General features: G+C 42.5%; 1 protein-coding gene across 1 annotated transcript in view; it reads right to left on the reverse strand.

The window, feature by feature from the left end:
* pappaa (pregnancy-associated plasma protein A, pappalysin 1a) overlaps positions 1-13,553 on the reverse strand; it is a 174,742-nt gene that overhangs the window by 89,409 nt on the left and 71,780 nt on the right. The window contains exons 8-9 of the mRNA XM_010877932.4: positions 7,402-7,530; positions 7,205-7,296 (exon numbers count right to left, since the gene is read on the reverse strand). Coding sequence (XP_010876234.3) covers positions 7,205-7,296; positions 7,402-7,530 — 221 coding nt within the window. The remainder of the gene's footprint in view (positions 1-7,204; positions 7,297-7,401; positions 7,531-13,553) is intronic.

A 13,553-nucleotide genomic window follows, 5' to 3' on the forward strand; every position in this document is an offset into this window, starting at 1 on the left:
TCAAATTGGTTTCTTGAACATGACAATGAGTTCACTGTACTGAAATGGCCCCCACAGTCACCAGATCTCAACCCAATAGAGCATCTTTGGGATGTGGTGGAACGGGAGCTTCGTGCACTGGATGTGCATCCCACAAATCTCCATCAACTGCAAGATGCTATCCTATCAATATGGGCCAACATTTCTAAAGAATGCTTTCAGCACCTTGTTGAATCAATGCCACGTAGAATTAAGGCAGTTCTGAAGGAGAAAGGGGGTCAAACACAGTATTAGTATGGTGTTCCTAATAATCCTTTAGGTGAGTGTATGCTTGTTCAAAACAAGGGACTATTGAAGTCATTGAGATGGAACGGAAAGCAGAATGTAGCTGAATGGATTCACACTAAAAGATCTGATCAGGGGATGGAAATGTTCTCTCAATATTTCATCTACTTTCGGAGCATGTTACGGTCTCAGTCATGGCTTTTCAACTATCCTGCTATCCTGTCTGGTCCGAACCAACAGGTCTACTGTGGCACAAGTCACAGACAATGTTATTTGATGGTTACAAGAGGAATGGCATAAGACACAGTGCATTGAACTCAGCTGCGTATAGGGCCTTGTAGCCACAGACCGGTCAGAGTGCCCAAGATGATCCCTGTCTACCGTCAAATGTGCCTACAATGGGCACATGAGCGTTGGAACTGGACCTTAGAGCAGTGGAAGGAGGATGGACAGCGTTGCACCTATGCACTGTTTACTGGGGGAAGTAATGGCACCAAGGATGCACAGTGGGAAGACGACAAGCCAGGAGAAAGAGCGTGAGCATGTGTGGGATGCTCGCAAACTTACAGGACCTGCTGCTGATGTCTTGGTGCCAGATACCACAGGACACCTTCAGGGGACTTGTGGAGATCATGCCTCTGCGGGTCTGCGCTATTCTGGAGGCACACGGAGGGCCAATACTATATTTTTGCAGGTGGTCTTGATATTTTGGCTCATCAGTACACATGAAAATAAAGTGCAATATGTTTGTATGTAAATATGGCTCAGATATCTAGGGTTGTGTTAAAACTCAGCCTCTGCCTCCTTAAGTGCTTCTGTCAACTCATTCTGGCAAAAAAACATTAAATAGTTGAATATATTTAGTCAAAAAAAACAGTTATGTTATGTCCCTCTTTAATTCATTCTGTTTTCTTTTGTTCAACAAAATGTTGATTTTAAAAAATACACCTGTCCACACATTCAATCAAACAGACTCCAACCTCTCCATAATGGCCAAGACCAGAGAGCTGTCAGGGATAAAATTATAGACCTGCACAAGGTTGGGATGGGCTACAGGACAATAAGCAAGATCTCACATCGTGGGGCATCAATGATCATGAGGAATGTGAGGGATCAGCCCAGAACTACACGGCAGGACCTGGTCAATGACCTGAAGAGAGCTGGGACCACAGTCTCAAAGAAAACCATTAGTAATACACTACGCTGGCATGGATTAAAATCTTGCAGTGCACGCAATGTCCCCCTGCTCAAGCCAGCACATGTCCAGGCCCGTCTGAAGTTTGCCAATGACCATCTGGATGATCCAGAGGAGGAATAGGAGAAGGTCATGTGGTCTGATGAGAATTTTTTTTAGCTTTTTGTCTAAACTCCACTTGCCATGTTTGGAGGAAGAAGAAGGATAACTACAACCCCAAGAACACAATCCCAACCGTGAAGCATGGAGGTGGAAACATCATTTTTTTGGGATGCTTTTCTGCAAAGGGGACAGGACGACTGCACCGTATTGAGGGAAGGATGGATGGGGCCATGTATCGCGAGATCTTGGCCAACAACCTCTTTCCCTCAGTAACAGCATTGAAGATGGGTCGTGGCTGGGTCTTCCAGAATGACAACGACCCGAAACACACAGCCAGGGCAACTAAGAAGTGGCTCCATAAGAAGCATCTCAAGGTCCTGGAGTGGCCTAGCCAGTCTCCAGACCTGAACCCAATAAAAAATCTTTGGAGGGAGCTGAAAGTCTGTATTGCCCAGCGACAGCCCCGAAACCTGAAGGATCTGGAGAAGGTCCGTATGGAGGAGTGGGTCAAAAACCCTGGTGCAATCTGTGCAAACCTGGTCAAGAATTACAGGAAACGTATGATCTCTGTAATTGCAAACAAAGGTTTCTGTACCAAATATTAAGTTCTGCTTTTCTGATGTATGAAATACTTGTCATGCAATAAAATGCAAATTAATTACTTACAAATACATACAATGTGATTTTCTGGATTTTGTTTTAGATTCCGTCACTCACAGTTGAAGAGTACCTATGATAAAAATTACAGACTTCTACATGCTTTGTAAGTGGGAAAACCTGCAAAATCAGCAGTGTATCAAATACTTGTTCTCCCCACTGTACGTTAAAGTAAGCCTAAAATAAAACTATTTACGGTTATACTGGTGCATTTTGGAAGGACGCATCCGTGCATGCTTTTTCTGATAATATAGGCTAGATCACCCCCTTGGGAAGTAAAAGAGTATGGTTTCCATGATTCTCTCATCTTTTCACTTGATGAAAAAGTCAGTTATCATCACCTATATTGATATTTGTTGTATCAATGTTATTCACGAATGAAAGAAAAACAGATTGCGTTGTGCCATGAAATGAAATAGAATTAACCAGAGTAAAGTCTCGCTAGAAATTGCTCAATTCTTATACTATTCCAATTAGTTAGTAGATACTAGTAGACCTATTACTGGCTAATAAGCTGTTAAAACGGCCAGTGGCAAAAGCCAAACAGTTCATAGATTCTATTGGTGGTGGAGGTAAATGTAATAAGAATCGTTAGTCAGTTTAACACAATGCTTAATGGTGTCTAGCGAAATATTCAAACTTGGCATGGTGTTAATGCGTGACAAAATGCATGATCTAATATTGAGATGCTATACCGAAACTCACACACTAATAGCGTTGATATATTTCAGTAATTCCATTCAAAAAGTGAAATTTGTATAATTTATACATTCATTCCACACAGACTGATATATTTCAAGTGATTATTTCTTTTAATTTTGATGATTATAACTGACAACTAATGAAAACCCCAAATTCAGTATCTCAGAAAATTTGAATATTGTGAAAAGGTTCAATATTGAAGACACCTGGTGCCACACTCTAATCAGCTAATTAACCCAAATCACCTGCAAAGGCCTTTAAATGGTCTCTCAGTCTAGTTCTGTAGGCTACACAATCATGGGGAAGACTGCTGACTTGACAGCTGTCAAAAAGACGACCATTGACACCTTGCACAAGGAGGGCAAGACACAAAAAGTCTAAAGAGGCTGGCTGTTCACAGAGCTCTGTGTCCAAGCACATTAATAGAGAGGCGAAGGGAAGGAAAGGATGTGGTAGAAAAAAAGTGTACAAGCAATAGGGATAGCCGCACCCTGGAGAGGATTGAGAAACAAAACCCATTTAAAAATGTGGGGAAGATTCACAAAGAGTGGACTGCAGCTGCAGTCAGTGCTTCAAGAACCACCACGCACAGACGTATGCAAGACATGGGTTTCAGCTGTCGCTTTTCTTGTGTCAAGCAACTCTTGAACAAGACACAGCGTCAGAAGCGTCTCGCCTGGGCTAAAGACAAAAAGGACAGGACTGCTGCTGAGTTATATTCTCTGATAGAAGTACATTTTGCATTTCCTTTGGAAATCAAGGTCCCAGAGTCTGGAGGAAGAGAGGAGAGGCACAGAATCCTCGTTGCTTGAAGTCCAGTGTAAAGTTTCCACAGTCAGTGATGGTTTGGGGTGCCATGTAATCTGCTGGTGTTGGTCCACTGTGTTTTCTGAGGTCCAAGGTCAACGTCTACTAGGAAGTTTTAGAGCACTTCATGCTTCCTGCTGCTGACCAACTTTATGGAGATGCAGATTTCATTTTCCAACAGGACTTGGCACCTGTGTAGAACCTCGGATTCAAGAGGAACAGTGTGGTTTTCGTCCGGGCCGTGGAACACTGGACCAGCTCTATACCCTCTACGGGGTGTTGGAGGGTTCATGGGAGTTTGCCCAACCAATCCACATGTGTTTTGTGGATTTGGAGAAGGCATTCGACTGTGTCCCTCGCGGCATTCCTGTGGAGAGTGCTTCGGGAATATGGGGTCCTGGGTCCTTTGCTAAGGGCTGTCAGGTCCCTGTACGACCGAAGCAGGAGCTTGGTCCGCATTGCCGGCAGTAAGTCAGACTTGTTCCCAGTGCATGTTGGACTCCGGCAGGGCTGCCCTTTGTCACCGGTTCTGTTCATAATTTTTATGGACAGAATTTCTAGACGCAGCCAGGGGCCGGAGGGTGTCAGGTTTGGGGACCACACGATTTCGTCTCTGCTCTTTGCGGATGATGTTGTCGTGTTGGCCTCTTCAAACCAGGACCTTCAGCATGCGCTGGGACGGTTTGCAGCCGAGTGTGAAGCGGTGGGGATGAGAATCAGTACCTCCAAATCTGAGGCCATGGTCCTCAGTCGGAAAAGGGTGGCTTGCTCACTTCAGGTTGGTGGAGAGTGCCTGCCTCAAGTGGAGGAGTTTAAGTATCTAGGGGTCTTGTTCACGAGTGAGGGAAGGATGGAACGGGAGATTGACAGACGGATCGGTGCAGCTTCTGCAGTAATGCGGTCGATGTATCGGTCTGTCGTGGTGAAGAAAGAGCTGAGCCGCAAGGCGAAGCTCTCGATTTACCGGTCAATCTACGTTCCTACTCTCACCTATGGTCATGAGCTTTGGGTCATGACCGAAAGGACAAGATCCCGGATACAGGCGGCCGAAATGAGCTTTCTCCGCAGGGTGGCTGGGCGTTCCCTTAGAGATAGGGTGAGAAGCTCGGTCACCCGGGAGGAGCTCGGAGTAGAGCCGCTGCTCCTCCACATCGAGAGGGGTCAGCTGAGGTGGCTTGGGCATCTGTTTCGGATGCCTCCGGAACGCCTTCCAGGGAAGGTGTTCCGGTCCCGTCCCACCGGGAGGAGACCCCGGGGAAGACCTAGGACACGCTGGAGGGACTATGTCTCCCGGCTGGCCTGGGAACGCCTCGGTGTCCCCCCGGAAGAGCTGGAGGAAGTGTCTGGGGAGAGGGAAGTCTGGGCATCCCTGCTTAGACTGCTGCCCCCGCGACCCGGCCCCGGATGAAGCGGAAGAAGATGATGATGATGACTTGGCACCTGCACACAGTGCCAAAGCTACCAGAACCTGGTTTAAGGACCATGGTATCCCTGTTCTTAATTGGCCAGCAAACTCGCCTGACCTTAACCCTATAGAAAATCAAAAGGAGCCCCAACTAAGTATTGAGTGCTGTACATGCTCATACTTTACATGTTCATACTTTTCAGTTGGCCAACATTTCTAAAAATCCTTTTTTTGTATTGGTCTTAAGTAATATTACAATTTTCAGAGATATTGAATTTGGGATTTTCATTAGTTGTCAGTTATAATCATCACAAATAAACAATAAACAAAATAAATAAACATTTGAAATAAATCAGTCTGTGTTAAATTAATTAATATAATATACAAGTTTCACTTTTTTAATGGAATTACTGAAATAAATGAACTTTTTGATGGTATTCAAATTTTATGACCAGCACCTGTAAACCCCAGCTCCTTTATAAGAAAACACAATATGTTCTATGCATTTACAATGTTTGTCTGTTCACCAGATGATGTGACGCATGTCACAAAAAAACTAACATGGCTTCCCAGTCATAGATTAAGCATAGTCCCTTACAAAAAAAATCATGCTCAGTGGAAAACATCTTTGGTAATACATTTTTAGTCATGGACTAGGTTTAATCTGAGTCTGGGAAACGGTCCCCTTAGCATTGCTCACAATGTTTTTATCATAGCCTAGCAATTTAAAGTAAAAATTGACAACAAATCATTCAAGCAAATACAGTATTGAGTCCCTAAAGGTAGAAAAGGGTAGTCCAAGCCCGATTCACCAATGGTGGAATCCAAGTCGCATCACAAGTCCTGGACTTGGACAACACTGGGAAAAAAGTAATTCTCAAGTTCCAGATGCTCTACTGAGTCAAAAATGTTTTTATGAGTTTTCTAGCATTCTTTTATTCCCCCAAAACAGCTGCTGATGCATCTAAAAAGGTTTGTGCGTTGCCCCGGCTAAGAAAGTCAGAAAACCATGAAGACCAGTATTTTCCCCAGATTTTTCCTTCAACAAAATCTTTTTGACCCTTTGCAATTATATGAATTATTTATGTTTTACATGTTTACATTTTAGTCATTTAGTATTTCTACTGCATACACACATGGAGCTACTTATAACAACATGTGATAATATCACATTGCATCACATGAGCGAGATAGCCTATTTGGCTACCTAAACAATATTGAATGTAGGGTAAATGTATTGTTTTGTTATGTTGGTTACAAGCGTGCTTTAGCAAAGCCCCTGTGAAAGGATGCCATGCAAATCCAGAACGTTTTAATTTAGTGAATGGCAGTTAAATAAGGCTATTTTTCAAATTGATTTAAGTTGTAAATGTGATTCATTACATACGAAGATCGGCCTATTATTCTAAATGGATTCCTTTCATCCAAATGTTGAAAAGACATGTTGACAAATTCATTAATGCAGGGAAGGGGAATATCCTAATTGCTTGATGTTATTTTGTGATTCACAGATGGGTCTCAGAATAATTCTATGCTGGTGTCTAAGGTTACGGACAAAATTCTGTCCTGATGTTAATGGGTAATGGGTGGGGCTCGATACATTGATGTGGTCAGTTCTTGCTGGATAGACAGTGCAAGACTTCAACCTACGTACATAGCTCCGGACCTGTCTGACTGTCTGCTTTGACCATCTCTACTCAAGCTACTGTTGTACTGAAATGCATCAATTTAAAACTGTGAACTACCTTGAACTACCTGCTTCCTCAATTGTTTTTTTAAACTTCATTTTAAAGCAACTTCAGAATTCTGTATGCAAAGGGCTGTATCAATGTCTTTACTATTATCTATTGTTTTTGTCATAAAATCAGCCACTATATCACATTATGTTAATTAATAAATAATAAAATATCTCTATGATGACTACAATTACAGTGTTTAAAATGTATCTATTTTTGACATATTGATGGTGGAATTACAACCTTCAAAATGCCTTTATTTTGACATATTGATGATGTAATTTCAATGCTTATAATGTCTCTTTTTATATATTGATAGTGTTGAAGAGGACGTACCGACACAGTTGAAGAAGGGCTCCTTCTTACACTGGTTGGAACAACCGTCTCCATTCATAGAATTCATATCATCACATTCCTCCGCGTGGGACCTGACAGAAAGAGAGAGAGACAGACTTGCAGATAGAAAGGAGACTGTTTTCTTGAAGAAAACTCACCCACAAACAAGCAGGCAAACAAATGTACACACACGTTACCTCTGGATGCGTCCGTCTCCACAGTATGGCATTCCAAGCTGGTGGGTAAGGGGTGGGGAGGGTTCACTTTCACTGCGGGATGAGATGGTTTGGACCTGGTAAGTGTACAAACCACCAGGTAACACGTCCCTAGAAACACACAGAGATGGAAACTTTAGTTGGTACCACATTCCTACACACAGAAGGCAAACACAAAGACACACAGAGTAACCTTAAGCATCTCAACAATCAAGCACAGAGAAAACACAGAGTAGGAGCACAGGTCAGAGCCATTGGTGGAGAGGGTAAGTACAACCAAGTAAGTCTCACCACTGTTTTTGCACAGTGGTGAGATGAGGGAATAGCCACACGGTCGGCAGTATGCTCAACTATACACCTCTCTTTCCACCCCACTACGAGGACATTTATGGCACAAACAAAGATCTGGCGAGGGGATCCAGCACTGCTTTCATAGGGTGTAATATAATATGTCCCATGCAGGCCAAAACCAAGATGGGAGTTAGAAAAACATCCAGCCGCATAACTCTATATCAGTGTGCTCTCTATAGTCTGAGCCAGCAGAATATCTCAGTGCTGGACAACACAATGAATATGCCATGGGAGTCAGTCGATATACTGCATGCATATGGTTGGCCTTGATTTCTGCTTGATTTAATGGACAGTTATCATTTGCTGGTACATGTTTGGCAAGCATTTTCCAGGAGACAGAAAAACAAAGAAAGGTATTATAAAATTACAGAAAATAGGACCAATAAGTAATACATAGACCATCACACACAGACCATCACACACAGACCATCTGAATTTCCAAATGTCATGTTACTCCTACTTCTCAGGTCACAGAAATGCACAGGTAGACCGGTCCACAGACATATACAGAACCGTTACTTGCAAAAACAGACTTGCATGCACACACACAATTGCAATCAGTCATTATAATATACTGGAAGTATTTGGCCTTAATTAGCGATTTCTACAAAGCTAACATGTGGAATTGTTTTAAGATGGACATAACATGGTTACCATGTTACTATTGGAATAGCAGATGTTGGGGGGGGGGGGGGGGGTCTGGCAAGTCGGCCGTTGTGTATGTAGAAAAGCCAGTTGAGATGATAAGTGCTGAAGGGGGTGGTGCTGATAAAACAGATGTCAGTGTTGTAAATAGCATTTCATTTACTGACCTGGTTTCAGGTGAAGGATTCCATATTGAGGAACAAGAAAACAATTCTGGATTTAACTTCAGACTGAAGGTGGGTGATATGTTCAAGTAGGTGTTGACATACTACACTGCTCCAAAAAATGAAGGGAACACACATCAGGTCTTGATGAACAAAATATATTTCATGTCAAAAATCTTTACTGCACAACGTGTAATTCGTTGAGAACAAAATGACTTAACAACGGTCAATGGAAACCAAAATCACCAATCAATTGAGGGCTGGATTCAAACCAACAGCGGAAATCTATGTAAACCATTGAAATCACAGGCTGTTCCAACTTGCATGAATTTCACCACGGCAACTCATAATGTGACTCAGTAGTGTGTATGGCCCCCATGTGCCTGTATGCACTCCTGACAACGTCTGGGCATGCTCCTGGTGAGACGGTGAATGGTGTCCTGGGGGATCTCTTCCCAGATCTGGATCAGGGCATCAGTGAGCTCCTGGGCAGTCGGTGGCTCTACACAGCAGCATCAGATGCACCAATATATAATGTCCCAGAGGTTTTCAATTGGATTCAGGCCTGAGGAACGTGAGGGCTAGTCAACTGCAACAATGCCTTCGTCATCCAGGAACTGGCTACACACTCTGGCCACATGAGGCTGGGCATTGTCCTGCACCAGGAGTTACCCAGCGCCCAATGCAACAGTGTGAGGTCTGACGATGGGTCTGAGGATTTAATCCTGGTACCTAACAGCAGTGAGGGTACCGTTGGAAGTCTGTGAATGACAGTTTGGTCAGAAACATGCACAACAGCAGCCCACTGGGGGTCATTTTGTAGGGCTCTGGCCGTGCTCCTCCTGTTCCTCCTCAAACAAAGGAGCATATATCAGTCCTGCTGCTGGGTTGATGCCATTCTACGGCCATATCCTGCTCTCCTCGTGTAATGCCCCATTTCCTGGTATCTCCTCCATGCTCTTGATACTGTCCTGGGAGACACAGCAAACCTTCTTGTGACAGCATGTTTGGATGTGCCATCCTGGAGGAGCTGGACTATCCATGCAACCTGATGGGCTGCAATTACAGCCTCATGCTACCAGTAGTGACCAGGACACTAGCAGAACGCAAACTAGAGAATAATCTGTCAGGAAGGATAAGGAGAGAGCAATTGGCTGTGGCCACCACCTGCAAAACCATTCTCTTTCTGGGGGTTGTCTTGCTGTTACCTCTCCAGTAAACCTGTTGTCACTTTCATTTACACCAAAAGACGTGACATTGATTCTTAATTGCTTATGCTTCCTAACTGGACAAATTAATATTCCTGAAGATTAATTGACTTTGTGTTGTACTGTGATGATTACATGTTCCCATGTTTTTTTGAGCAGTGTATAACTGACATATTCAGTGCAAGGATGATTGGTGGGAGAAAGTTGAGGTAGGCTCCAAATGAAGAGCATAAATTCATAATTTTTTTTATTGAAGCATGTCAAGGTCAAAGAATAAATGCTGGATGTATTTAAAACTGTACAATGTAGTTGGCTGGATACAGACAATAGATTTGCGCCAATTATCTAACCCTAAGGAACTCTGCATGATGTGTGGGTTTCATTTTCACAGGTGCCAGTACTAAAAGATGTGAAAATGTATGTACTCACTACTGAAAGTTTCACTTGATATGAGCATCTGCTAAATTACTTAAATAATACAGCCAGAGATTCAATAAATTTTACTTTATTGATGTTGCACTTGTGCGCTTCAAATTAGAGGTTAGAGTATAAAAAAAAACACTCCAACAACAAAACACACACACAAACATACAAGCTAAGCCAAACTCCCTCCGATTTACTGAGTTGCAGGAAGCAGCGGTGGCAGCTATCTCACATAGGGTCACACAAGGCCAGAGCCTATTCCTTACTCTCCCCTTCTTTTCCAGCCACCCTGAGCAAATTAAGGAGGTGTCTGCACTCATGGCCAGGGAGGCAGTAATGTTTATGTAGCAAAACAAATAATTCAAATGAATGGCCCAGGCTGCTTTTTTTATGCAGTCATATAGCTTTGTTCTGACCAGGCACACAGCGGGGAAAGGAGCTGCTCATGTCTAATAAAACACACTCCTTGGAAGGAAGCAAACACACAGATACAAACACATACTAATTTGTGCACACTGAGACACACACACGCACGGAAATTACGGAATTGCATACAAATTGAGGACCAGAAATGTATCGCATACTTGTGCGCGCACAAGTTATTCCCAAAGCTGAAAATAGCATTTTACCAATGAACTGTCTCCTCCAGCACAATATTCAATGTTTAAATATCCTTCCGGTGATTTCTGGTCTTCAGAAGTGTAGTAAAGCAAGAGCCTAACCTTAACTGTAACTCCTGACCCCAAATGCAACATTTACCATAAACCTAACCTTGAAGCCAAAAACAGCATTTTCCTCAAGCTGATTAGTGAAAGGACCCACAAGTTCAGATTTTCCTACATTTACTATCCATGTGGGTATTGTTGGTCGACACAACTATGGTAACAAATACACATACATACACATAGGCACCGTGGAAACAAAGACATGCACGCACACAGACAACCACACACACACACACATTACCAGCCAAGAACAGAGCCTGTGCCTTCGAAATATATCAAAAAAAGACAGGAAAGCCTTTTTTACCGTAGCGGTTTTGAGTATGAAATGTGTTCCATGTTTCTTGTCCCAAAGACCCTGATCCCAATCCTACTCTACCACAGCAGGTGAGAGAGAACATGGGGTTCCAATTGGCTATCCTGCCCCATATAAAAAGGAAACACAGACACAATCTATGACAACTCCACCCTAAAACCCAGGCAGCTTTCATGTTCTCTAGTGCTGTGGAGGAGCGAGAAGGATATGGGCTGAGTTTGTCCGTATTATTAACAACAATCAAAGGGGATGTATGACCTGACCCACTCCTCTGTTTTACACAGTGTTCCACATTCTTGGCATGGTCTGAGGAGACTCCGGGTCTGTTCTCAAATATCCTTTAGGCTTAATTGAATTAGTCAAGCCTCTGGAAAAGGAAAGCTGTGGGAGACATGAGCCTGGAGGAAACACAAGCAAGCAAAGGGTAGCGACGGCTCGGGCGATGCCGCAAATGAGCACATTGACTCGCTCTCTTCCTTTCCTTCAACTTTCATGCCAACACCGGAGCCATTCCACAGATCCAGGGACAAGGGCGAGACACACACACTCACACATCCAACTGGGCGGAGGGAGCTGCCGGTGTAAGAGAAGGCAAGCGTCTGGAATGGGAAGCATGAGTGTGACAACGACAAAGCAGCAGAGAGGCACACAGAGAGAAAGAGAACTTCTCTTTGCAGCACTGAGAGCTACACTGCACGTCACAGACCTCTGATGATTTTTACTATGCAGCTCATACCAGAGCAAAAGTTCACATGAGGCTTCCTTCATGTCCTCTGCCAAGATCAACAACTATTCTCGGCCTCCCATCTCCAAACGCTCCAGTCTTGGAGCGAAAAGAAAGAGGAGACTTTTTTGTGGTATAGAACGGAAAAAGGGAGGTAGAGGGAAAATATTTTTTAAATAGTGTAAAGGGACAAATACATACAGATAGGGGCCACGAGGGTCAACTGGCATATTATAATATGCTCCAGGGGAATCTACATACGAAGAGAAGCTTTACACACGTGACACAGAGGGGAGAGAGACTTTAAGGGCAAACTCTTACTTTAAACTGTCATTTTGTGTTTTTGTCACTGATATATTGGTGTCTGTGTGTCATTCAAGTAATGGAGATGTGGTTTATATTTGTAAGACTTGCTTCTAGCCAGAACTGAAAACTGAAAAAAATAAAACATGGAATGGAATGGAAAACAACAAAAGTAAAACATAGTGTTCCATAAATTGTTTAATGTAGTTGGAGATAAGATTTTCTTTAAGCAAGTGGGCTCTTATCCGAAATTACAGTGGTATGGTCCTCTGTGTTATAAGAGTACTCTGGCACTGAACAAAATATAGGTAATTAATGTGTATGGATTATTATAAAAATGAAAGTGATACGAATATTATCCTTACCACCATACATAAAGCAAATGAACAGTGAATTAATTTAGTCATAAAGTAGTATTTTTCTAGGTTGCATTTTGTAGCATGAAGTACATGAAGCCTCTAGGTATCTTGCAAGGTCATGCTCCACCAGGCCTGTGCTGCATCCATTTACACTTTATGCTTTCTTTGCCTTCAGTTTTAGCAAGTGAAAGCCATGATCACTTGGATTCAGATTGGCACTTTTTGGCCCCTGAAAAAATATGTTGATAGCTAGGGTAGTGTGTTTGGGGACAATGTCCTGCTGCATGATCTCCAATAAGTTTAGAGAATAGTATCTGTACAGAAACTGTCCACAACCTTTTGAGTGGTTGTCACAGTATGACAACTTCCATTAGGAAAATGTGTAACCGGACAGTATGACTGGCAAGTATTCATTTATCCAGACATTAGAGAATGTACCGGACATGCTATGAACGAATGAAAATACTATAAAAAAAAAAAGTCAAATGTCAGCAAAGACGTTCATGCAAAAAAAATAAAAATAGGAAATTATGTTCATAAAATGTTTTATTAGAACAAAACATTTACCATTGTGACTTCACAGCTAAATCATTTTTCAATAAAATACCCCTATAATAATAAATACAGGCTTTTTAAACCTTTTAAATCACCCTAACAAATAACATAAAAGAACACAGATATTTGTGTAGGGCAATTAATTTAGTCTAGAACTGTGGAGACTCATTTTCCCCAGTTAAGAGTCAATATTTGAAATATTTTTAAAGGTTTTTAAAAAAAAATTGCCGGCTAATGTAAGCCCTGTTGTATGATTGTTTTTCATGTCATTCCGGAATGTACTTGAGCTTGAGGTATGATCACAGCGAGAGGAGGATTGAGCCAAGTACAGTTCCAGTTAAGATCAGACAAAATTAGTCTACGG

The sequence above is a fragment of the Esox lucius genome, chromosome 14 (genome assembly GCF_011004845.1).
Source record: "Esox lucius isolate fEsoLuc1 chromosome 14, fEsoLuc1.pri, whole genome shotgun sequence".
In the NCBI taxonomy this organism is placed as follows: domain Eukaryota; kingdom Metazoa; phylum Chordata; class Actinopteri; order Esociformes; family Esocidae; genus Esox; species Esox lucius.